Consider the following 20237-nt stretch of genomic DNA (forward strand, 5'->3'; position numbering starts at 1 on the left):
AATAATGTATTGTCGGATAATCAGCATGGGTTCAGGAAGGGGAAGTCATGTGTAACTAACCTCCTTTGCTTCTATGATTACGTGACTAAGGCTTTGGGTAAGAGCAAAAATGTCGACGTTGTTTACCTTGATTTCCAGAAGGCATTCGATCGGGTCCAACATGGCAAACTCTTGAAGCGTTTACACGAGATTGGAATAGAGGGAAACTTGCTGAATTGGATAGAATCGTGGTTAAGAGATAGGTCGCAACGAGTTATGGTGAACGGGGAATTCTCTGGTTGGACAGACGTCACAAGTGGAGTTCCTCAGGGAAGTGTCCTTGGCCCCATACTTTTTTCACTTTTTATCGACAAACTCGATCAGGGTATCGATGGAATTACTAGCAAATTTGCAGATGATATGAAGCTAATGGGGGTAATCGGAAATTAAAGCGATAGGGAGTTGCTCCAGACCAACTTAAACAAGATTGCAGCATGGGCAAATGAATGGAGCATGACGTTTAGCGTAGATAAGTGCATGGTCGCTCATTTTGGTTCGAACAACCCACGGTTCTCTTACGAGTTGAATGGTGTCACTATCCCGGATGCAACTAGAGTCACCGATTTGGGAATTCTCATTGACGAGCGACTTAAGTTTTCTGAACATTGTTCAGCGGTTGTCAAAAAATCGAATAGAATGCTTGGTCTCATTTTCAAAAAGGTCTCTTCGCGTTCTCCTAAAGTCATTCTTCCGCTTTTTCGAGGCTTAGTTCGTCCTGGACTGGAGTATGCTGTAAGGTTTTGGAGACCATACCTACAGAGGGACATAGACTTGGTTGAAGGGGTGCAGAGAAGAGCTACGCGTGTCCTTATTGGCACACAGGGCTTGAGTTATGAAGAAAGACTTCATTTTTTGAATATGTTTACATTGGATGAACGCAGGTGTCGAGGAGATATGATCGAAGTGTTCAAAATTTTCAATGGGATGGATAGGATGGACCATGAACTTTTAGTACACCGCCAATCGACTGCTTTTACAAGGGGACACCAGTATCGATTGGTGAGGGACAATGCAAGGTTATGGTGTCGCAGGGAATTTTTCTCCAATAGGGTTGTTAATAAATGGAATAGCTTACCCCCGGAGGTAGTAAATTGTAACACAATTGACACGTTTAAAAAGAAATACGATAAACATGTTGGGGTAAATCGAGAAGCTATCCATTCTTAGAATAAGACAACCATAAGTATTCTTTATGGGCATTGTATAATATTTTATCATGTGTATATATTGTTTATAATTTGTGTTAATTGCATTTTTAATTGGGTTGCTGTATTTTTGAAACATATGACAACCATATTTTTATGGGCATCTTTTTATCAGCCACCTCGTTGGCATTTTGCCTGTTGTGGCGTTGTATTTGTATTTGTATTTGTATTTTGACTCCTGGAAGAGATGATCCACCATTTGAATCCGTGCCTAGCAAGGATTCCAGACATTGATCTGATTTATTAAAATTTCATTCATAACAGAAAAATAGAAAATATCTCACTCTTGGATGAGGGTAGGGGAGGCCACGAGAAAAAAATGTGATCCATAGGAGGGGCCATGAGCCGAAAAAGGTTAAGAAGCACTGGTATAGCGCACTAGCTCAGAATTGGAGAAGGACAGTGATTTGATTCTCTCTCCTCACAGACCAGTGAATTTTCTTTAAAAAAAAGTTTGTCTCTGCACTGTATCCGGTTATCTGTATACATATCATGCATATATTAACAAACAAATAAAAGAGTGTTTGTATAATAGGTTATCTGTTTATACATCAACTATGTAATGTTGAAAAGCAGTATTTCATTCTTTGCCTAAAACCATTGGGCATTCCATCAAATGCCAGATTTTATACTTTTCCAGTAACATATATATATATATATATATATATATATATATATATATATATATATATATATATATATATATATATATATATATATATATATTTTTTTTTTTTTTTTAGAGTGTAATGTGGAGTTTTTATGTAGTTTTTGTATGGTGTCTTCACTTTTTTTTATTTGCTTTAAATTTGCTTGAACAAGCAGCAACAAGTAGTCACTTGTTTTTAGCATTCCAATATGTTTATTACAGAAAAATGTTCAGACCTGCCTAAAGAAGTCAAAGTGAGAAAAATATATTGTTACGTGCAAACTATTTAATATCCATAGTGGCTTAAAAAGGGTTGTGCTCAGCTTAAATTACACAATATTGTTGTCCTGACAAAACTAAAAAAAAACCTTTACTGTTAAACTATATTGTACTTGTGTTTGCGAGGGGCATTGCTTTTCCCTCGCATTAGTGACTGAGCCGACTGATCTAATAAACATATATGCACATCTATCAATTGACATCATCATCGTGCCCCTTCCCCCAGCCTTTGAATTCTATTTCTGCCTATGCCTCTGTTCAGTGTAAGTGAACTTGACTACCTTATTATGAATGTAAATAAATATATGTGTATTAAGTTGATTTTCTTGCATATTTATTATATTAGAATAATTCTTATGATTCACAACCATTTCTACTCTAAAAGTTCTCACATGTTTACATGTTTTAACTTTCTCAGTTTGTAGGTGTTATCTTGAGACTTGCCTCAAACTTATCATGAATTATCAGAAAGAACCCAAGAAGCTCTATAGTGTTTTGAAGAAACACAAAAGTTTATTCAACATGCAACTTTTTTCATACTGGAAATCACTGTGTCATCTCGGAAAATATGAAGTAAGAAACTTAATTGTTGGTTTTTAAGATCATGAAAAAACTCATGTGTTTAATATTTCATAGGGATATAATTGGTTGGCAGATGTTTTAATGAAGACCCATACAAGACCAGTAGTAATTACAGCCTTGAGACTAATTTTGGTCTTAAAATGTTTTCAGAATATGGTCATACCCTGACTTGCAACACACTGCATTTACATTATCTCATCCTCAAAATTGTGGTTTTTTTTGCTTTTTTTTAATTAGACACCCTTTGAGCAAATCTTTTGTCACCCTGTTCTAATGGAAATTTTCTTTGTGAGAGTCATATTGAAAAGACAAATAAGAAAGAATAAATATAATAGGTACATTTACCTCCCTTACCCTCCTCAGAGAAGGGGCATTATCATTAGAAAAATGTACCTTGACTTTCATCTTTTTTTACTCCCAACATAGGTCTTGAAACGAATTACTGAAGGTAGTCTGGATATCACTGCATATTGTAACAGATTGCAAACATGTTATTTTTTAGTTATTAAATTGGAGGAAACAAAGGAGTTTTTCATGGAAACAGATATTTTCTGGATATTATGCTGAATTGAGTTTGTTTCAGCATAATATCCAGAAAATATCTGTTTCCGTGATATCTTGAGCTGCAAAAAAAGCCATCTATCTCTAAAAGAGTTTTTATTGTGCATTGAAAGCATAATGTTCTTCGATTTTATAATCTGTTATTTTACTACATATCTTTTTAAATTACTCTAGGTTGAAAAGTCTGGAAGTGTTAAATATGAAGAGCATATAAAGTTGGAAAATTATGAATCTCTCCAAGAAGCATTTGTTTTATTTCACCAACCTGATATGCAGCATCAGTTTAAAAAATGTTTCAAGAAATTGAAAAAAAGGTTTAGAGATTTGAATCAAGATGATATAACTTGGCTCATGTGGCAGCTGTTACTGTATATCAACGTAGAAGCAGACAGGATACTTGTAAGCCATTTGTAGTGTCATTTTATTTGCAAGTAGTTGTTGATTTGTTTGCCATCATTTATTTATTCATTTTTAGAATACGGTCTAAGACTATTGAATATCCAAATTGGCCCTTATTTTACATTATTTGTTTTCATTTACAAAATTGATTTTAAAAACGTTTATAGAAATGCACTAGCATTCTTTTCTCTTTCAGTGTGCACAGTGGTTTTAATCTAATTTATTGATATTTGTTTATCTTCAAATATACTGAAGCTCCCACAGGACCTGAAAGGCTCCGTACATGGATGGCCCAGCAATCAGCTGGCTCTTGAATGAGATAGGCCACCAGATGGCGACATGCATGTTGAAATGTCCTCTCCACTTGTCAACAAGAAATATAACCAGTCTTTCGAGGAAACTTGTATTGACAAGTGGAGAGGACATTTCTACATATATTCTTTTCCCCCCATAATTATTAATAATAAAAATGTTGTTTTATTGATTTTTTTTTTTTTTCATTTGCATCACAGGTGGATGCAACATTTCAGACAGCTGTTCCTTTTTATATTGAACTGCTTGAAACTTTTGTGTTGAAATCAAATAAATCAAGTGAAAATGAAATAATGGCTGATGATGAAGCCAAAGAAACCATGAATGTTCCAAGTTATAATTTGAGTGATGCGATACTCAAAGACATTCTCTGCCATCCTTCAATTCTCAAGTGCTTTTTCATGTTCATTGATTCGAAGGAAGAAAATAATCAATGTAATGAAGCAGTGACAAACTTTATCTTCAGTATTCTGCAGTCTCGCCAAGTCCTTACTGAATCTATCAAATTTTCTGATGCATTATTGCCGCTAAAAAATAAAGCTGTACAATTTTGCAAAACTAATATTGGTACTTGTTTAAATGAAGATGAAAAAAAATATTACAAGCTATCTGCATTCAAAAATGTGATTGAAGTTTTCTCGTTCTTGTTTGACCCATCTGACAGTACAGCACTTTTACAGTGCATTTTATCTGTGGATGAAATGCTGTTGAGTGAGTTAGATCCAAAATGTTCAGTGTTTTTCAGACTGCTTGAAATTTGCATTCAGGAAAGAAGGTACTCCTTGCTGCCATCTGGAGTGGTAAAAGATTTGTTTTCAAGATTTGTTCTGATGAAAAAATCCAAGCAAAAGAGTATTATGAGGGAAAGTATATGGAAGATTATAGAAAAGCATCCAATTTATGCTTTGAGCATTGATGAAGGTAAATTTGGACCATCAGGTTAATTTATTAAATGATTCTATTATGCTGCCTTATTTCAATATTTAAAATATTAAAATTTCCTGCCTATAGACTACTCTGCGCATGCCAATTTCTGTTAGTTATCTTAATCATAAGAATTGTAACGTATTGTCTGTCATGCCTTTTTTTATAAATATCTATACTTATAATTACATCTATACTGCATCTATTATCTCCAAAAAAAAATTAATTTTTGTTGGGATTGTGTTTTCAAATACAGTATAGATCCCAACAATAACAACAGGTCTACAATGATAAAATCTTCAAACATTACAATTTACTCATAATTCAAAAAATATGTGGTAGATTGCAGCACTATAACAAGCATTACACAGAAACAAGCTTCACGTTAGGTTCACAACAAGGACACGCACATCCCAACATGTACCAATTCGTTAGAAATTCTGCAGAGAAATATGGACTAGGTACATGTGGGGTTTAGTAGTGGTATAGATCCCATTATAACATTCCCACTTTGAATATTTTCTTGCTTAAGTGCGACTTATTTTCATGGCCCCAAATTTTACTAATACTCATTGAGATTTCCTGTTTGAAGCATTTTCCCATTTACAATGTTTTTCCATGACAGTTTTTTCAAAAACATTATAGGAATGAGTGGAATCCACTGTATTCAATTTTATTCAAGCTCTCAGAGGAAGAAAAACTGCACATAATGTGAAGCAGTCTATGACACACTGAGAAATGTAGATGATTTTATATAATGCATAATCATCCACTGATTATAAGCATTAAATAATAGTTCATCTTTCAATTATTATTTTTTAATCTATTTAATTTTTTTATTTTTCAGGTAGCATCCTTACTTTAATGAAACAAGAGTCTAATTCAAGTCTGAAGTTATTTGAAATTTTGATCCATAACAGTGATAGTATTCACTCATGTATCCAACAAGAAGTATCAGTTCTGATAAACCTGGATGAGCATGATTTAGATTTCTTCATGCATCTTATTGTATATTGTTTCAATACTGGAAGAATGAATGAAAATGACTTGCAATTTTTAAGTACAATGTCAAAGTTCATCTGGAAATACTTGAACAATGTTATAGAACATGCTGAATCAGATTTGAAGCATCCAATACATACTGTCAGTTGTATAATGAATTTTTTACAAGAAAAGAAGATATTCAGTAAGTTGTTCTTAAGTAAACTGTTTTTGCAGTTGAAAACTAAAGTTAATCTGATTTTATGTAGACCAACTGTTTTTTTTTTTTTTTTGTGTATATAGTTATGGATTTTTTTTCATTTATCCAATATTATTTGAAGAAAAATTTACTACTTCCCTCAAGAACTTTGCATAAGCTGAATATAGATTATTCTATAATTTTGTGGTAAAAGACAAATGTGTAGGAAAGAATGAAGAAAATATGCAAATTCACTTCCCTTCTCTTCCCAAGGAGAGTGGGGTGTTACAGTTGCGGAAAGTTTACCTTGATTTACGTTGTCAGTCTTGGAACAAATTACTGATGTAAGTCTGTGTATCATTGTAAGTTAATGTTTATATCAATGAGAAATGACTTCCTCAAATATTTGTATTCCGTAATGATTTATCTGAAATCACAAAGTCTCAGATGTGTTTCTTAGTTTGGTTCATCTTAGTTTTGAGTAATGGACTGATTGATTTTTTTTTTCTCCAGATAAAATATCAGTTGCACACACATTCTACCAAAATCATACTTTAAAATAATTTTTTGAGAGATAGTTTTCTAAACAAATGAACTGAAAATGTACATGATTCGTATTATGCAAGTAGTTTTATGCTCTGTGTCACTTGATTATATGAACCAATTCTATTTATTCAAAAGAGAATTTTGCAACTTTAACTATTATTTTTGTAACTTCTGGTCAATTCAAAATTGTTGGTTCAAATTTTGATGGAAAAGAGGAATACACACAAACAAATTTCATTTTATTTTTGCAGCAGAATATCAGAGTTCCACAGGATACACTGATTTAAATCACTTGATTAAAAAAAACATTGATTTGAATCATGAAATTTAAATTTCATTTCTTTATATTAACATCAATGATATTGAAGTATAAGTAACCTAGTATAGTAAAAATACTATTTATGTTAAAGTTCTTGATTAAAAAAAGATACAGAAAAGATCTGGTAGATATAGACTAGAATCCCTAGATATAGTGCAGGAAGATAGCTGTTCTATTTCTGGAATTTGTGCATGGAAAATAATTGCAGAAAAATATAGGGAGCTAAACTTAGATACAATTGCACTAAGTATTTGTAATGCATGGCAATGGGGCACTAGGGTTAGCCTGAGATTTAAAAAAAGAAAATTTAGTTTTTGTATAAAGCCTTCAATTTTCTGTGCCCTAATTGCTGATTTAAAATAATAATAGTTGTTGTACACCAATATAAATACCATTGGACTTGAAATTTTAATACAAAAAGTGAATAAGTCTAGAGTTTGCTTGTTTTTTTATCAAATCTGTGAAAGAATAAATGTGTGTAAATTATATTAACCAATATCATGCGTGTCGGAAACACATCATAATAAATGCATCCATGAATTGTGTAAGAAACAATATTGTCAATACAATATATATTTCATTTAGTTCATACTGAATAAATCCTTTGGTTGTACATCGAATGACAACCCTGATAAGTCGTATCTAGCACCATATTTGATACTGAGTCGTCACCGGTCATTTACTTTGGGGGGGGGGGGTGGTTATGAGTAAAAGCACCCTGCGAAAAAAATTTAATTCATGAGAAGTTAATTCAGGCTCAAAGACCTGTGTTACATAAAGACAGATTTTTTGGTCTTCATATTTCTTGCTTGTAGTTTGTTTGTTCATTTCTCATGTTTGTTAGTTTATTCATTAATGCTGAATTAAATTTGAGAGATTAAGTGAAAAAAATATGCATTCTTAATGATTAACTACATTTGTTTTAATTAATAAGCAGTCAGTTAATTTAAATGAAAAAATCTATTATTTTTTTTAATTATGATTCTTTCATGCCCTGGAGTTCAATCAGAACATCAAAAGCAGTAAAGAATGCTTTTTTCACAGACAAGAACTAGGGTTTTTCTGAAACATTTTTATGGAAACATCTGAATACGTGGTTGTACAGGGGGGTTGGCAGGTTTTGAAAATATTTCATAATTAAAGTTTGTCTATTATCATTACTCCATTAGTGTGTTAGAAACACTTTTTTTATCTTCATGCAAGAAAGAGCTCTCGACTGCATTTGCTGTTAATATTATGAATTGACATCATCCTGCCCCCCCCCCCAGACTTTTTTAAGTCTATCTCCACCTTTGTTTTGGATAATCAATATTCTTTTATAATTTGTATTAAAATAGATCTGTGTTTGCAGAGATATGATTTAGATTCATGGATGCATAGTTTCAGTTCTGAATGTGCTTTCTATTTTTTTTAGGTCAAAAGAAAATTAAAAAACTGATAGAAAAGTTGCTTGCAAAATCTGAAGAAAATATTCCTCATCCTAGTCGAGCTTTGTTTCTGGTTAATTTGATTTGCTCTTGCAAAGGTTGTTCCTCTGTGACTTCTGTTAAACCTTGTTTGACACTGATGCGAATTTCATTGAATTGGATCTCCATGATTATTAAGAATGTATCTATAGATGAGCTTCCTAAACTCCAACCTTTATTAGATTTGTATTCTTCATCTTTTCAGGTAATGCATTTTAGTAACATAATTTCATTGTTTTAATTTTTAGCTTTCATTGTAGTGCATTAAATAAATTTATGGATGAGCAAATAATGAGTTCATTAAACACTAAATAAAGACAGCACCTTGTAGGTCATTAGGTTACAGTGTTTCAGCAATGAGACAAATATGTTCATAATATGAAGGAACTTTCAGTTTTTATGTATATACATAACTGTCACTTAATGTTTTAAATTCTCACTCTATTTATAGACATCTACAAACTGTGTTATGAATCACACTCTTTACGTATTGTGTTTGGGTTTTACAGATTAGAGATTTCACACTTTTCAATCATTTAAAAATGAAAAAAAAATTGTGTTTTTCTGCCACCTTAGGAATGAAATTTTAATTCAAAATATATTGCAGCATCCTTTTGGTCTTCAGGCATTTTAACAGCTCTGTGATATGCTGACACCTTGGTTTGCAATCAATGTATGTACTTACTAAATATGGATGATATTACTAAATATACTTACTTCAATATGAATTTAATTCCCCCCCCCCCCAAGTTTTTTAAAGAATTTCAGTTCTACCTCATGTTTTTATACCATGTACAGAAAGGAATTAATCTTCTAAATAAGTGACATTTATTAACATGAGGTTAGAATTCATTCCAATTTAAGAAAAATGTATATTATTCTTGGAATAAATAAAGTATGCAGTGTAGTCTACATGTAACCAAGTTGGTTCTTTCATCAAAAAATTTATACAAATACAAGGCCACAACAGGCAAAATTCCTTACGAGGTGGCTGAGAAAAAGATGCCCATAAACAAATATGGATGTCATATATTTCTAAAAAATGCAACTCCTAATCAAAATTGCAATTACAAAAACTAGAACCAATGTATATATATGATAAAATATTATACAATGGCCATAAAGAATACTTATAGTTATCTTATTCTAATTATGGATAGTTTTTTGATTTATCCCAATATGTTTATCATATTTCTTTTTAAACGTGTCAATTGTGATAGAATTTACTACTCATGGGGGTAAGCTATTTCATTTCTTAACAACTCTATTAGAGGAATATTCCCTGCCACACCATAACCTAGAATCGTTCTTTACCAATTGATAATGGTGCCTCCTTGTCAAAGCAGTTGATTTAGGGCGTATTAATAATTCATGGTCCATCCTGTTAAAAATTTTGAACACTTTGTTCATATCCTCCCGACACCTGCATTCATCCAATGTAAACATATTCAGAAAATGAAGTCTCACTTCATAACTCAAGCCCCTTGTGCCAACAAGGACATGTGTAACTCTTCTCTGCACCCCTTCAACTAAGTCTATGTCCCTCTGTGGGTATGGTCTCCAAAACCTTACCCTTACATCATTTGCTATAGGATAATGAAAAATTTTCAACACAGTCAGGGCCATCTTAAGAGCATCATGGGTCCTCAGGAAAGGTTTTTTTTCTGAGGTCCCCCCCTTCCCGGCTAGAAATTACTGCCTACCAATTAACACGCTTACTCTCAAAAATTTAAAACAGATCTTATTTTCATGAGGCCTTGGCGGTGCCCATGCATTAAAATTGGGCTGCACAGAGTATATAACTGAAAATGTGTATCCCAGTAAAACATTTGTTGTATTAGTAAACAAAATTATGTGCTGATGAAAATCTGATGATTATTATTGTCTATGTTTTTAATTTATTTCTACAGAATGCAGAAACAGTTCTACTTGAAGAGCTTTTTGCTGATGATTCCATGTGGTTATCCCATGTGCAGCAGATATTTAAGGTTTCTTTAAGGTGGGTTGCAAATTTCATGACAATGAACTTTACAAGAAATGAACAAAATAGAGGAATAAATGTAGTTCATTTGTGAAATTTAAATTTGGACTTATGTGATCACATCCTTATAAATTATTTTTTGAATTTATACAAAAATTGCCACGTTTTTAAGACAAATAAATTCAATTGGTCGAATGGTCGACGCGTTTCGGCTCTTCAATGGAGAGCCGTCATCAGGACCTCGTGGTAAGAAATTCACACGAATGAGTCGTGGAGGAGTGATGTTTACGTCTGGTCGTCCGAAGAGTCATTCGTGTGAATTTCTTACCACGAGGTCCTGATGACGGCTCTCCATTGAAGAGCCGAAACGCGTCGATCATTCGACCAGTTGAATTTATTTGTCTTAAAAACGTGGCAATTTTTGTATAAATTAAAACCAGGCAAAGTTTCTCATTTTTTGTGATAATATTTTTTGAATAATAAAAGAATAATAATTTTTGTATATCTGTACTGAAAAGCAAAAAAAAAAGTAAAGTAAAATAATAAAAAAAAATAAACTATTTTTATTAATCACTTTCAGTATTGATTCAGTTGTATAATCGATCCAGAACTTTCAATAAATTTGGATGAAATTTATTCATTCATTTCATTTTCATGAAAAATGAAATGATTACATAATACTAATACATGCTGGAAAGTATTGTACAGTAATCTCCCCCCCCCCCCCCTTCGTTATATCGTGCATGTCAAGAGACAAAGAAAAGAAAGCATGGTATAACTAATGTCTTTACCAAGGTTCTAATGTTAATTAAATTTTCAACAATGCTTCAAATAAAAAGTGAAAAATATCAGAATGCATGTTGTATTGATTGGCTACCATACCTGCCTATGCAATGAAATAGATGCTTTCTGTGTGTGTTGAAAAAATAATAATTTTTTTTCAAGCTTTTGATCAAAATAGGCAAGTAATTAAAAGCTAATTTTTTTAGTAATTCATTTATTACATTCCGATTCCATTTGCATATATTTTCAGTGACAAAACTAAAACTACCAAATTCATAAAAAATAAAGTTCACTTCCTTTTTACTCACTCAATTAGATGTGCAGTTGGAAAAGATTTATTGTCCACATTGAATATCATATGCAATAAGCTATATTCACCTGATTCAAGTAAACATTTAAAGAAGAGTGACATAAAGAAAATACATGCGTTACTAATATCGCATTCCAATTTCTTCAGTATAATGCTAAATGAAACTGATGAACTTGGGAAATTGAAAGGTAAAGATTTTACTACTATTTAATTTGTATAAAATTTGAATTCTTGAAATGTATGGCATGTAAATTTTTTTCTCTTAAGAAACTTAGTTACAGTATTGTAATTAACTATAGTTTAATCAATATTTTTCATTATTTTTATTAAAATTGATTACCTTGATATGGAACAGATCAGAGTTTTTATTTTTGGATAGGTTTTTTGAGCCGTAGTGTTATTCGTATTATAAGCTAATTATCTTTTTTTGTTATTAGCTGCCTGTTATTGTTATTTGGGTTTTAGAAAAAAGTGAAATGCACACCAGTATATTTATTTCACACGGATTACTCAAACATATTGTGTGGTTCTGTCTATTGATTACATATGTCATTAAATTATCTAACCAAATGCAGTCAAACTACCACCAATATCCCTGTCAAAAAGTCTTGCCATAGAGAGCAACAGGCCTGCAATGGTACAAATATATTGAATCATTATACTTCACTCATAGTTTTAAAAATAGATGGTAGTACTGAAAAATTCATGTACACCACTAGATACACACTCAAATTGTTAGGTACGTTGTTAGGTACTCAAGCATAATGCTGGCATAACTTATTCAGTAGTAAATTACCCCATGGCAATAGACCAATTGGTTGGAAGGAAAGTTGAACCGGCAAAATTTAACAAATCGGATAAAACCCAAATTTTTATTTGTTAAATCAATGAAAATCATTATATCAGTCAGCACAAGTATACACACAATGAATGAATGAACACCATAACTCTGCCACCAGACATATCTTGTTGCAGAAATCTCTTGCAGCTCAGCTTCGCAAGCTTACACACGGGAACCTCTAAAAAAATTTGTTAAATCAGAGTTTGTTTTATTGGAGGTCAACTGTATATTACTTATGATTTCAAATACAAATACAACACCACAACAGGCAAAATGCCCAACGAGGTGGCTGAAAAAAAGATGCCCATAAAAATATGGATGTTATATATTTCAAAAATACAGCAACCCAATTAAAAATGCAATTAACAAAAATTATAAACAATATATACACATGATAAAATATTATACAATGCCCATAAAGAATACTTATGGTTGTATTATTCGATTCAATTTATTTCTAAGAATATATCAACTTCTTAAATTTTCTTTTATAATTTTCAGCGTTTAATAATATTTATAATATTGTGTTGATGAAGTTTTTCCCCTAACCTATCTCTCTTACCTATGCATATCTCGTTTTAAATTTTTTATTCCTATAGAAATTGTTATTGATATCTTGATTACTTTGACTGAGTTGGATAATATTTGCCAAGATACCCATATACCTTTATTGCTTGCATCGTACACAGCTACTTTAACACCATCTGGTAAGTATATTTTGATGATCATGAATAAAGCACTTCTTTTCAAAATGTTATTTGGATTGTGTTACAAATAAAAATGACTTAGGCAAATATTTTTTCTATATAGTCAAAATTTTTTTTCTTTCAAGTTTGAAAAAAAAATGTTATTAGACTAATCAAGTTCTTTTCCTGTGTTTTTTTGTTTTTATTTATTTACAGACCAGAAGCTCCTGTATTTGTTGAAATTATATGAAACAAGGAATGTGGATATGTCTCGATTTAGGTGAGGAAATTTTTTTTTAAGATTTCACATAAATATTATATGAAATTTTCTAAAAATAATGTATGCTTTGGGAAGCATTCATATTTTGTATATTTTAGTTACTAATTTACTTTCTGTATAATTTGCATTATAGAGATTTTATGAGAAAAAAAAATTCAATGATTCTGATCAGCATGTTCTTTCTCTATTCTTTGTTTTCTATTCATATAAAGTATACACTCTACTGTATAAAGTTAATTCTTATAACCTGCAAATATAGGCGCAAGTAGTGGTCAATAAGATATTCACCTGAAGTAAGAATATTTAAGGTGTTTTGACCTGTTAGCATATCAGTATCTTCGGGGGGAGTCTATTCTGTGAAATTTGTTAGCACTTTTTTTATTTCATTCTAAAACTTTATAATAATAATCCATGGGTTTTTAATAAATCATTTTTGTAAGCTATTGCATTTCAATAGCTTACAAAGCTTATATACACTGAAGAGCCAAAAAAACTGGTACACCTGCCTAATATCATGTAGGCCCCCAGCGAGCCCGCAGAAGTGCTGCAACACAACGTGGCATGGACTCGACTAATGTCTGAAGTAGTGCTGGAAGTAATTGACACCATGAATCCTGCAGGGTTGTCCATAAATCCGTAGGAGTAAGAGGGGGTGGAGATCTCTTCTGAACAGTATGTTGCAAATGTTGCAAGGCATCCCAGATATGTTCAATAATGTTCATGTCTGGGGATTTAGGTGGCCAGCAGAAGTGTCTAAAGTCAGAAGAGTGTTCCTGGAGCCACTTTGTAGCAATTCTGGACGTGTGGGGTGTCACATTGTCCTGCTGAAATTGTCCTAGTCCGTCGGAATGCACAATGGACATGAATGGGTGCAGGTGATCAGACAGGATGCTTACGTACCTGTCACCTGTCAGAGTCGTATCTAGACGTATGAGGGGTCCCATATCACGCCAACTGCACACGCCCCATACCATCACAGCGCCTCCACCAGCTTGAACAGTCCCCTGTTGACATGTAGGGTCCAGGGATTCATGAGGTTGTCTCCATATCCGTACACGTCCATGAGCTCGAAGCAATTGGAACTGAGACTCATCAGACCAGGCAACGTGTTTCCAGTCCTCAACAGTCCAATGTCTGTGTTGTCGGGCTCAGGCGAGGCGTAAAGCTTCGTGTCATGCAGTCATCAAGGGTGCACGAGTGGGCCTTCGGCTCCGAAAGCCCATATCGATGATGTTTCGTTGAATGGTTCACACACTGACACTTGTTGATGGTCCAGCATTGAAATCTGCAGCAATTTGCGGAAGGGTTGCACGTCTGTCACGCTTAATGATTCTCGTCAGTCGTCGTTGGTCCCGTTCTTGCATGATCTTTTTCCGGCCGCAGCGATGTCGTTGATTTAATTTTTTACCGGATTCCCGATATTCACGGTACACTCGTGAAATGGTCGTACGTGAAAATCCAAATTTCATGGCTACCTCGGAGGTGCTATGTCACATCTCTCGTGCGCCGACGATAACACCACGTTCAAACTCACTTAAATCTCGATAACCTGCCATGTAGCAGCAGTAACCGATCTAGCAACTGTGCCAGACACTTGTTGTGTTATATAGGCGTTGCCGACCGCAGCGCCGTACTCTGATTGGTTCCATATCTCTTTATTTGCATATGCATGCCTTTACCAGTTTTTTTGCTCTTCAGTTTATATGATATGAGTTAAAAAACTCATCTCTGCCTCTACCGGGAGAGGCAGAGATGAGTTTTTTTCCTTCCTTAAAAAAATTAACATCTGAAATAATAAATATCTTCACAACATCCAGTCTTCTGTATATCTTGTATTAACAAGTGGAGAGCGACATTCATGTCATATATATATGATTTATGTAATCATCAATATTTATTGGGTTTTTTTTATTAGTACTTGATACATAGATTTTTTTAACACCAGAGAATTATTCAATGGTTTTTTTTTCGTTTTGCTTTCTTTATGTGTCATCAATATTCTACACACAAAAAAAATCATCTGATTTTGGTGGTAAAAAATTTAAGTCTGTTCTTCATTGATGTGCAATATATAGTGTATAAAAAATTTGCACTCCTTGCTGTTACTGGATGCAATAAAACACACTATCATAAGTTTTTTCTTCGTAATTGAACTCCTGTGTAATGATGATGCTCCCCTATAATGATAATTGTCTGTATAATGATATATATATATTCTTTAGTCCCTACACACTCTCCCTATAGTTTTAATAAACGTTACTATATAATTATAAACCCAGTATAACAAATTTTCTTTCGCATCCCTTGAATATCGTTATACAAGAATTTTACTGTATTTTAATTAATAAAGTATTTTAAGGGAAAAGCTTGATTGCATCAAACCTTGTAACCAATTTTACTAAAATTTCTAGTTGTGTTACAAAGGCAGATAGCATTTCTGTTACTATATTCAAATGTTTTTATTAATTCATAATTGCATTCTAATTTTTCAGTCCATTCTTGTGGGGAAAGCCGGCAATTTCACATTATTCTGTTCACAAAAATCTGAAGCTGTTTTTATGGAAGCAACCAAGGATGCAAGATATATTGGGACTTTTCCGACGAGATGTTTTGACATACAGTGCTGTTAATTTCCCTCTGAATTTAAAATTGGAGGTATTGTAAAGTTCTACTTTTCTTTTTCTTTTTTTATAGTAAACGTGTGATTTTTTCACCCCACACTGTCGTGCTGAAATACATACATTCAAGAAAGCATTAAATTTATTTTAATAAATTTCCTGTAACAGATAATATGCCTAAATAGGAAAAATCAAACTGACAAACTCAAAACTTCCCAGTAAAAACATATAGGATAAGCAACTATATGAGTGGGGAAAAATATTTAAAAGAAATAGTCTTTTAATAAATTGAAACTGTCTTCTTCATATGAATGATCAATAGCTCATATACATAACAAAGGTCAAAATTATATGTAGAGTATATAACCCAAAAATCCTCTCATAATACACTAATAGCCGGACTTGCATTCTTTGACTCAAGCCACCCCATATTTATGTATTCCTATCATTAAAACTCCTTTTTTTAGATATTTGAATAGATATAAAAGTATAGATATGAAATGATAGAAAAGTATAAAACAAATCTACACATATTTCCCTCTCTTCTCTTCCTCCTCTGCCTAAAGAAGAAAGGGAATTATCATTGAAAAAAATACACCTGACTTGCATTGTTTGTCTTTGAATCAATTACTGATGTAAGCTGTGATATTGTACATTAATTTTCCAGCAAAAAAAAGAAAAACATTGTTTTTCCCTTATGTTCACTGTTACTTGTATATTACCAATATCAAAAACAATATCACAACTTTGTATGTATGCAAATGAACTATTAAGCAGATCAATGCACTTCTTTGGAAAATATGTTTCAGTGTTGCGAGACCTGCATTACAGCATATTTAAACATATTCAAAACATGAAAGACAGGTGACAGCACTATTATAACACAAAACAAACATAAATACATTAGGGGGCATTTGTATATATCATATATACATGCACAACATGTTCCTGCATGTAAACAATTCATTAGAAATTCGTCAGAGAAATGTTTGCTAGGTGCATGTACAGTTAAGTAGTAGTGTACTGAATATTTTCATCTTTTTTTTTTTTTGCATTTTCCATGTTTTCCTTTTTTGTTTAACATTTTCAATAATCATCAGATTGCACCTAAAAAAACTATGAAATCAAATTTATATGATTTTTAGTTAATTACAGTTAATTTTTAGTTAATACATTTCATCTTTCTTTCTATTGGCAAAATGATGTTGTGCATTTTTCTCTGACCATATGAAATACTTATAGGCAAATTTGCAGTTCAGCTTTAACCGCTTAAACACAGATCTATCAACAGAGTTACTTTTTGCTCTGAAATTTGGGATTCTGGGTCTTTTTACATTACTATTAATTGATCTAATGTAAAATTTTTGTTTTCTATGATGTCCCGTAAATAGAACATTGGCACTTGAAGTGAGGTGAAAGTGAAAACTGGTGTTAACTGTAAGTTATACCTGTATGACAATACTTCGAGAATATCCTTATAATAAGCAATTTTCTACTTTATGTCACCAATTCATGACGTATACCTGTTTTATTTATTCTAAAAAGAAATATTTATAGATAATTCACGATTTATTTCTAATGTTTGTGATCATATAAAAACTCTTGTTGAACTCATTTTTCACTTAGCTAACATATTTAATGATTTTTTTGTGCATAGCACACAGTCCTTACATTTTAGTCACATAATAATTCTATCAGGTGATCTGACATCTATTCCAGTTACAGCAAGGCTTTAGGTGAATATTTAAATTCCCCTTTATTTGTAGAAGACCTAAAACTTCTATTTGGAATTCCAAATTGTAAAAATGCATGCCCAACCCGTTTCTCGTAATTCATTATGTATAATCCAACATGACATGAATAACATGTTCAAAGCATTGCTGAACAACTTTTACCACTATTTATTGATTTTTAGTTGTGTCTATAACTTCCGAGCTGTTTGCCTATTACATCAACACTACCCATCCCTTCATTATATTTTTCAGGATTTGAGACACTGATACTTTTAGTTTGCTTTTGTGAGCATGTGACTATCTTTTCACGTAGGCCAATGGTTCATGAGTGTAATAGTTTGAAACAACACAACTGCCACCTCAGTCCAAAAAAGTTTATTTTACACACCAAATCATTGGATTTGTAATCTCCTTTGAATCATGTTGAAGAACAAGCTTCAGAAGGTTTTAATAATTTATCTTCATCACAAAATTTATCCAGTATTCCGCATGAGCTGTTGTCACTAAATCATTTTTTGAAAATATTGCATTCATTCATGACACAGGTTCAGCAGTGGATAAATGACATGTATTTCAGTTTGTCTAACTAGTGTGCCATTCAAAAGAGCGTGAGAAAGAAAGAAACACAAAAACTCACCTAATATAAACAATCCAACCTAAACAGCTCATTCTTCTGTCTAGAATCTAATCTTACCTAAAATTCACCCTGTGCATGTAATGACTTCAAATAAATAAATGACAATTCTACAAAAACATTTAAGAAGCCCAACATACATCAGATATGGTATTGGTTGCAAATTCTACGCTAGTGAAAGGCCAATGTACCATAAATGGAATATGAATTTTTGAATGCATGAAAAACGCATATGTCAAAAAATACTTTGAATTTTCTTCATGTGTAACTGTACAAAGAAATTCATTGATTTACTTCGATAGATATATTCAGTAGTAAAGGCTCACAAAATAATTTTCAATTCACTTCAAAATTGAAATTTTGGCAAATTTTAATAAAAATGCTGAAAAAAAGCCTAAAAATGTTAAATTTCAATATTGTCACAAAAAGTTCATATTAACTTAAACTTTCCAAATTTATGTCAAAAAATACTTTGAATTCTCTTCTATGTATAATAAAAAGAAACCTGAAATGTTGGAAATAATTTTTATCTGATACTTTTGCAAATAAAAACTTCCATTTATGAAATATTGGCTGTTGGTTAAAGTTTGAACATCAGTGTAACAAAATACACTCCATAAAAAGTTTTTTTTAAATGTGCCATTTCTGAAAATTATGGGTTTGCATTTCAATTAAAAAAAATTCTTATAATGTATAATTACTCCCCCTTCCCCCCCCCCCCATTTTAGTCTAAAAAAAAATTATAGAGTTTAGTTTAATTTTTACTGAATGTATTATTATGTAGGATGTGAAAATGCATCTCTTTTGTTTTGTTTCTCATAGCCTAATCGTGAAATAGCAACATTTTCTCCAAGTAGTTCTCAAGAGATAATGAAGTTGAATGAAATGTATGATCCACGATTCGTGCTACCACTTTTATGTGTTCTTTTAGGACCAGGTGAGATGGTTTTCCCCCCAATAATTGCAGTTATTTCAATCAGTTTTTGTCTTTCAGGAATTTAATCAGAGCCGTCACTTCAACTTTTTCCACGGGAGGGGGCAAAGAACATGTACTCAATGTATTTATAATTATATATATATACACACACCATTTTTAGTGTATTTTCTAAAACCGGGGGGGGGGGGGAATTTTCTCAAATCAGGTACAAATGACGGGCCTGAATTTAATATAAGGATTCTTACAATTTTATTAAACTATATGTGTTATTTTTATACAAAAATTGCCACGTTTTTAAGACAAATAAATTCAATTGGTCGAATGGTCGACGTGTTTCGGCTCTTCAATGGAGAGCCGTCATCAGGACTTCGTGGTAAGAATTCTTACCACGAAGACAGAAGAATTCTTACCAGAACATTCTTACCACGAAGTCCTGATGACGGCTCTCCATTGAAGAGCCGAAACGCGTCGACCATTCGACCAATTGAATTTATTTGTCTTAAAAACGTGGCAATTTTTGTATAAATTAAAACCAGGCAAAGTTACTCATTTTTTGTGGTAATATATGTGTTATATTTGAATGCATCGTCCTTTGGCTAGGTTGGATTTAGATACCTTAACATTTATGGTGGATGGTATTAGAATAGTACAAAAATCACTTGACATTTATTGTAGAAACTTTGCATGCATCAGTGACGATCCTCACAAATAACTCTGTTGAGTGTGTTAGATTCCAAGACATTCTTTCAAATGAAGAGCATCGCATCATCTTACTCTGCCAAAAATCATACTAAATCATACTTTTTTTCAGTTTTTTTTTCTTAGATTAACCATATTACTTTTTTGATAACAATACATTCAACAATAATATTTATGTTAGATACACAACACATTCTGGCATGCACCAATTCATTAGAAATTCCTCAGAGGAGTGTTTATGAGGTGCATATGCGTTTTAGTAATAGTATCGTTA

General features: G+C 32.3%; 1 protein-coding gene across 2 annotated transcripts in view; it reads left to right on the forward strand.

Moving 5' to 3' along the window:
• The window catches only part of LOC149087118 (nucleolar pre-ribosomal-associated protein 1), a 52800-nt gene that overhangs the window by 22672 nt on the left and 9891 nt on the right, over positions 1-20237 (forward strand). For both annotated transcript variants that reach the window (XM_089231364.1, XM_089231365.1), the window contains exons 17-27: positions 2591-2745; positions 3490-3714; positions 4227-4947; positions 5798-6136; positions 8410-8666; positions 10372-10460; positions 11542-11723; positions 12976-13083; positions 13279-13342; positions 15835-15997; positions 19150-19264. In XM_089231364.1, the coding sequence (XP_089087490.1) occupies positions 2591-2745; positions 3490-3714; positions 4227-4947; positions 5798-6136; positions 8410-8666; positions 10372-10460; positions 11542-11723; positions 12976-13083; positions 13279-13342; positions 15835-15997; positions 19150-19264 (2418 nt within the window). The remainder of the gene's footprint in view (positions 1-2590; positions 2746-3489; positions 3715-4226; positions 4948-5797; positions 6137-8409; positions 8667-10371; positions 10461-11541; positions 11724-12975; positions 13084-13278; positions 13343-15834; positions 15998-19149; positions 19265-20237) is intronic.

This window comes from Pholcus phalangioides, unplaced genomic scaffold (genome assembly GCF_987345545.1).
Source record: "Pholcus phalangioides strain wild (caught in Gottingen) unplaced genomic scaffold, Ppha-v1.0 ptg000004l_1, whole genome shotgun sequence".
NCBI lineage: Eukaryota > Metazoa > Arthropoda > Arachnida > Araneae > Pholcidae > Pholcus > Pholcus phalangioides.